The sequence below is a fragment of the Atractosteus spatula genome, chromosome 4 (assembly GCF_055471065.1).
Source record: "Atractosteus spatula isolate fAtrSpa1 chromosome 4, fAtrSpa1.hap1, whole genome shotgun sequence".
Lineage (NCBI taxonomy): Eukaryota > Metazoa > Chordata > Actinopteri > Semionotiformes > Lepisosteidae > Atractosteus > Atractosteus spatula.
This window is the reverse complement of record NC_142709.1, coordinates 45,396,861-45,404,180: the sequence shown is the minus strand read 5'-3', so window position 1 is coordinate 45,404,180 and position 7,320 is coordinate 45,396,861. Positions and strand designations below refer to the sequence as shown.

At 43.1% G+C, this 7,320-nt stretch overlaps 1 protein-coding gene across 1 annotated transcript; it reads right to left on the bottom strand.

Annotated features, from left to right (window-relative positions):
- Positions 1–5,805: 5,805 nt before the first annotated feature.
- On the bottom strand, positions 5,806–6,756 carry LOC148836397 (olfactory receptor 6N1-like). The gene has a single exon (XM_088914164.1). It carries the CDS (start codon positions 6,754–6,756, stop codon positions 5,806–5,808), a length of 951 nt encoding a protein of 316 aa, XP_088770290.1.
- Between the last annotated feature and the right edge of the window lie 564 nt (positions 6,757–7,320).

Here is a 7,320-nt window from a genome sequence, read left to right as displayed (position 1 = left end):
CTCCTCTTGCCAGAAAGCGCTAAATTGCATTTTGAGTGCGGTTTTTTACCTTTTTTAAATTACAACCCATACATAAGCTGATACTGTTTAGACTTTTAATTGTTTTAAACTGTATTACAGCAGCACAATGTGCTTTTTCACGAAACCTCCTAGAGTAACGAAATGTCTTGCGTTGTACAGCTTTTCAGCTAAATATATTTATTGCTTACACCTGACACTTGAGGTGCCCGACAAAAACCGGTTGAACAGCTCTGTTGGAGGTTTGCAGATCAGATCAGATTCCTTTGCCCCCACAGAAAGACAGACTTATTAGTCGCTATTCACCGCGCGGCGAGCAGCTCCAATTTCAGGCGTAAGCGATAGATCCCAGTTTAGCCAATCTTGTTACAGCATGTTACAGTTTACTATTATTAACCATATTCATTTTAAGTGCTTAATGCCATTTTTTGACCACGCACGAATATTCTTATGTCCATATCTTCGTAAGGGAATCAGTGCGAATTTTAATACTAATTAAATGACCGCGGGCACTTTCCACCCCCTCTGACAGCAGGAACATAACTCATTCTCAGCTCAGCAGCTCATTACAATATAGGGTGCTCGAATCTTTTGCTGCCTTTTGCTGCCTCACAAAGCTTTAGAGAACTTAACTTTTCTATTATCGACAAATTGTAAATACGACGTTTACATTGGCATTATTAATTTTTCACTTGAGTGTATGGAGGATTGTCAGCTGTCACTGAGAGCAGTTAATTAAATGTATTTTTTGATTCACAATCAGACAAATGCAACATAAATTGTTATCTTTGTCTTCTAAGTATCTTAATAAACTTTCAGCATAACTTTCTCCCTGTTTAGATTTATTTTTCTTGGGATTTTGGGATCAAATGTGGAAAGATTAGATTGTAATTGTTTTTATTTTTTAAATACATTTTAGAAAAGTGTAATCTATACTAAAAAGCTGTATTTATTTAATACCACTCAATACTTATATTAATGGAGTTTAGTTGATACTGTTTAAACTTTTATTTTAAATTGTATTACAGCATTGTACACATGCTTAAAAGAGAAGAGCGAAAACGCAAGCCTTCTTCAGGTGTGAGGGTCTTCTGCTCAGAGTGAAACGCTAAAATGTAATGTAGGCTCTGAATGGGTTCAATTATGATTTGGGCTTCATTATGGTCCCTGCCTTTTCTTTCTTCCTTCTAAACTAAAAATTAGACACGAGAAGAGGCTCTGGTGAAATTTCTCTTTTTTTAATTTCTCTTTTTTTCTTGGAAAAACATCTTACCTGCTGCAATCCGGGCACAGAAGGATTAAAAGAAGCCAGACAGGCAGGGGGAAGAGTGAGTTCTAAATAAAGAGGTATCCAGGTAACAGTGAAGGTAACAGCCGCAGACGTGGCCTACTTAGCCAGCCAGGGTTACCGTACTCTCCCGGAAGAGGCCCACCAGTAGATAGCGCTCCAGGCGTTGCTCTGGGCCCTGGCGCCGACTGAGGTGCAGCGCCACTTGATGCTGGCTGCGCCGGTCCCCTTGGATCAGGCCATGGCTCTGGCTGAGCAGGCTGATGCCGTATTCGAGGAGACCGGTGGGCACCAACGGAGGGGTGCACGGGGAATCAGATGGGGAGGAGACGGCCAGCGCAGCGATGCTGCAGGAGCGACGACGGCTGGTCATCTGCCACTGCTGTGGGGAGAGGGGGCACATCGCACGGGAGTACCAGGCGCTGGAGCCCCAGGGACTCTGGAGGCCGTCGGGAAACAGGAGCGGGGCGGCCTAAAGGGGGGAAGGCCGCCCTTGAGCGACGCTACCCCACTCCGGAAAGCCAGAAGGAGCGCTTCACCCTACCTGCTGCCGTGGGAAGGGTTGGCCACAGCCGGGGCTTATTTCTTCCCTGCCTCATCGAGGGCAGACCCTGCCAGGCCCTCGTCGACACCGGTTCGACCATCACCCTGCCAGGCCTGGTGTCCTGCCGGGCACCAAGGCAGCTTGACCCCCAGGGCGCTCACTGTGCACTTTGGGGCTGCGAGGGTGAAACACCCCTTCTGCAGTACCTTGCCCCAGTCCGTGAGGACTGTATCCTGAGGTTGGACTGGTTGCAGCAGGTGGGTTCCTTCCTGAGTTCCCTCCTCCCTCTCTCAGTAGGATTGGGACCTGTTGTGATATTTACATATACTGTAGGCATGATGTAGACAAATACGTGAGTATTTCCCTGTGTGCTGGTGTAGTCTGCCAGTGTGCCTGTTCGTGCATTGAGGCCACCACAGAGCAGCACGTTTCCCTGGCCCTGGAAGTGACCGATCTCTCTGTGGAGACTGGGGAGAAGTCCCTCACTGTAGTAGGGGGATTCTGAGGGTGGGATGTAGACAGCACACAGGAAAACCTCATTTTCTGTACAGATTATATTTCTTTTGATTTTAAGCCAAACTCGTGACTCTTCTCTCTTTACTAATTGTATGGAGTGACTGAGCTCTGCTCTGTACCACACAATGATCCCCCCAGAGTCTCTGCCCCGAGTGATTTGGGGTTTTTTGACAGAGGGCAAAAAACTCTCTCTCTCTCTCACTCGCCCTCCCCCCTGTGTATTGTCTGTTTAGGGTTCTGTAGTTCCACATGGCTGGATAGCTTGTTCCCCCCTCCCGCCCCTCTCTGTGTACAGTAGAGCCTCCTGTCCTGAGTGGTGGAGCTTATACAGCTGTGTCTGGAGAGATTCCAGGGTATCAGCTTCAACCACACGGCTGGGCAGCTTGTTCCCCCCTCCCGCCCTTCTCTGTGTACAGTAGAGCCTCCTGTCCTGACTGGTGGAGCTCATACAGCAGTGTCTGGAGAGAATCCAGGGTATCAGCTTCAACCACACGGCTGGGCAGCTTGTCCCCCCCTCCCGCCCCTCTCTGTGTACAGTAGAGCCTCCTGTCCTGACTGGTGGAGCTCATACAGCTGTGTCTGGAGAGGGAGAGGGAGAGGGGTGCGGAGCCAGGGAACTATTTACATGGAAAATGGGTGATCTCCCCAGACTGTATGCCCGTTTCACTGTGGGACAGCTTTAAAGGCGCTAAGACTTTTGGGTTGTAATTTAAAAAAAGACAAAAACCGCACTCAAAATGCAATTTAGAGCTTTCTGGCAAGAGGAGACACCCACATTAATAATGTAACATGGTACTGTTTGTGCATGAATATAGTTATACTGCTAGTTCCTTGGATACGCGATTCCATGTTTTTTTTTTAATCCCCGGCGGAAGCGGGCGTCCATAAGAATCAAGTACTGTAATAGATTTATTCCACGCTGAAAAAAAGAAGAAAGAAAACACATTACATAAGAATCAGGGCCTTTATATAGCGCCTTTAAAGGTGGCTCATCAAAACGCTTTACAGGATAAAAACAACAATAACAACAACAACAACACTATTATATTTCATTGCACTTTGACAGATCGTCTTTAAATCAATTGTTGATTTAAAGTTTGACAGTAAATGTTTATATTGTAAACATTATATTGTCATTAAACAACCTTATGTTTATTATTAATAATAATAATAATAATAATAATAATAATAACAATTGCTTACACTTATATAGCGCTTTTCTGGACACTCCACTCAAAGCGCTTTACAGGTAATGGGGACTCCCTTCCACCACCACCAATGTGCAGCATCTACCTGGATGATGCGATGGCAGCCATAGTGCACCAGAACGCTCACCACACATCAGCTATTAGTGGGGAGGAGAGCAGAGTAATGAAGCCAATTCATAGACGGGGATTATTAGGAGGCCATGATTGGTAAAGGCCAATGGGAAATTTGGCCAGGACACCGGGTTTACACCCCTACTCTTTTCGAGAAACGCCCTGGGATTTTTAATGACCACAGAGAGTCAGGACCTTGGTTTAACGTCTCATCCGAAGGACGGCGCCTGTTTACAGTATAGTGTCCCCATCACTATACTAGGGCATTAGGATCCACATGGACTGCAGGGTCACCTCTCCGTCACCACATGCCAGCGAGCTCTCGCGCGCCCCGACCAGAGAGAGAAACACCCAGGGGTGCAGAACCAGGGAACTATGTACATATTAAAACTATTTCCCAAATTTAATATGTGCTTTTCTATATTTATTGTCAATTAATTGTCCATAATATTGCTATTGTTAAGTTCTCTAAAGCTTTGTGAAGTTTACCCAGTTTACCCATTGTTATTAAAAATGACTTGGATTTGAACATGTTGTGATATTTAGAAATATAAAATGTCAATTAATTATCTATAATATTGCTATTTTATTTTTTAAAAGAAATGTTTGTTAAGAGAGAAGTCATGGCACCAGCTGGATTTGAACACACAATCTCTAGTTTACAAGCACAGCACCTAGACCACAGCGCTACACACAAGGTCATATGAGGAGTGGTGAAAAAGCCCTACACAAACAGTATCAACAGACATTGTACAGCGTGTACTACTGTGTTGCAGTATATTAATATAATTATATCGTTATTAATTTCCTTAGATACGCGATTCCATATTATACTAGTAAAAAAGCTTAAAACTACCACTTTTTACACGCTATTTCACATGTTAGTTAAAGACTTCGATGCTTAAAATGTTTAGGGAGAAATTGAATACTGGTGTGTATTTTTTCTTTAAAGTACCGAGACCAGCTATACAGTATACTCTATGTTTATGTTCCAAAATTAATATCGTTTATGGCCTTCACACAGATTACAGTATGCTCCTATTCTTTTTATGCTCAGCTACTAAGATTTCCCATCAGTGGTAAAATTCCATATAAATATTCAATACTAAAACGGGCACAGTAAAGACATTTAAATCTTTCTACGACCGACCAAAGCACCACGAGTGCCCCTGTCGGTCAACCAATCACGTACTGCGGTATTTTGCATCATCGCGCGTCACGATGCGCTGGCCGTAGCCAATTACCCATGGTACGTGTCTGTGCCACGCACTTTGAATGGCTGCATCTGTACAGTAATTCTCTCTCTGCAAACCTGGATGGCACAAAATAATGGAAGCCTATCTCCCTATTCTAAAAATGCACCCATAAGCAGAAAAGATGTCTCTAACTGAGGTATGTTTTACCTAGGAAACTAAGTAATTAACTTAATTAACTAGGTAAACCAAGGTAAACAATTGTTTTTGATTAGGGAACCCCTTGCATGTCAGTAAAAAGCCCCTCCTGTCACGATCGCTAACCCCTCCTCTTAAGGGCGCTCCAGCCCTTCCTTGTTTTCTCCCATTGTCTGCACCTGTTCCTTATTCCCGCTTCCCCTTAAAAGCCAGATGCGGACTTCACTCCTGGTTCCTCATTGAACTCGGCTTCGTGAGAGCCCGGGGTCCTGCTGCGTCTGGCTCCGTTATGGTTTTAACCTTCTGTTCCTGATTCCCTGCCCCGCCGGTCCCGACCTGGCTCATGCTTTTAACCCTTGGATGGATCTCCTGGCCTTGGACTCTACTCTTCCTTTTGAATTCCCCATTTGGACTTTGGCTTTGTTTGTTCGCCCAGACTCACTTCCCCAGAACACCTGCTCACCTCGGACACGCCCCCCTGTATCCAGACCCTTTCCTGCATGACTTTCTCCCTAGTGTATCTTCACAATTCCGGATCGCGTCGTCTGCATAGGGCCCGAAAAGAACTGTTCGTGACACCTCCCCTTTGAAACTGGAAATGTTTACACTGCTAAGTGTTACTAGCTTTACCTAAACTCTTAGAGACACTATATGGTCTATTATAGTTGTAACAATATATAAATATTTCAGCTCAATCTCTGTTACATATTCAACATGATTTCCCTGATACTATGTCTTATTGACTTGACATGACAGTGCTTTTAGTTTAAAGTACCTCTGAGCTGCCGCCTTGATTTTTTCATTTCTTAAGCTGTAAATAATTGGATTGAGCAAAGGGCTGAGGAGATAATTCAGCCCACGAATGAAGATGCGCCCATCTGGAGGGATCCTCTCCACTCTCAAACCAATATACACCATGGTACCTGAAACATAGTACAGAAAGACAACTGTCAGGTGTGAAGAGCATTTTGATAAGGCCTTCTTCTGGCTCTCTACAATGTTCAGTTTCATTACTGATGTTACGATTCTAAAGTATGTAAACAAGACATAAAGAAAGGGGAAATAGATTGCAAGCATTGTAATTAACAAGGCAAGATTGACTTGAGCTGTAACATCACCACAGGTTAATGACATTAGACTCTGATAGTCACAAACAATATGTAGGATAAAGTTTGAACCACAGAACGGCAAAGTGTTTGCCAGTACTACTGACAATAGAGGAGTTAGGAAGCCCAGCACCCAGACTGTGGACATCATTGTAATACACACCTTGGTGCTGATTAAGGTGTTGTAATGTAGTGGTTTCACTACAGCAACATATCTATCATGTGCCATGGCTGCAACAAGGAATCCTTCAATAGCTGTTAAAGAGATCAGAAAGTACATCTGTGCAACGCAACCTGAGAAGGAGATGGTTTTATGACCTAAAAGACCTGCTAGCATCTTGGGTACGGCAGATGTTGACAGTAGTATGTCTAAGAGAGCCAAGTTCCAAAGGAAGAAGTACATGGGCAGGTGGAGCCGATGGTCCAGGGAGATTAAGACCATGATGATCAGATTTCCCAGGAATGTGGCCAGGAAGTGGATGAGGAAGATAACAAAGAACACAGTGCCCTGTTCCTGTAGGATTGGTAGTCCTGTGATGATGAATTCAGAGTGCAAAGTTATGTTGCTGCTCATGACTCAGAAGTCACCTCAGTAGGTACCTTGGAAGAAGTTGAAAATTATATTGAATTAGAAGGAGATCTCATAAAGAATTGTAATTTATTATATTTATAAGGTAAAAATGTTTTTTCATATGTTATTATTGTTATTTATGTTTATATACTTTAACATATACTGCCCTGACAGAATGACAGAATACCTCTAAAATGACAAAGGTTGCAATGCATTATTTTAAAGCCCTAAGTACTGTATGATAAATATTTCTTATTTTTTCAATATATTAGAGCAACATAGTGACAATAAGGTTAACAGAAGTGCCTCACTGCTCCTTCTTCTAGGTTTGGACCTTGTCTGTGAAGTGTACATGAGACATACTGTAGCACTGTAAAATCTACTTCATTTGGGGAATTTAATAAAGAAGAGGAAATGAAATTCTGTGAATGATTTTTTATATTTATTAAAATTTCTGTATTTAACTATTAACATACAGTATTCTTACAGTGATATGTTCATGGACACCTGAATCCTGTAGAATTTAATGATTTAGAATTATAGAAGCAATGTTCCTCCATTTTTCTC

Bases quoted from the DNA above. Each gene is read 5' to 3' on its own strand.
- LOC148836397 (XM_088914164.1), bottom strand. From the start codon at position 6,756: ATGAGCAGCAACATAACTTTGCACTCTGAATTCATCATCACAGGACTA.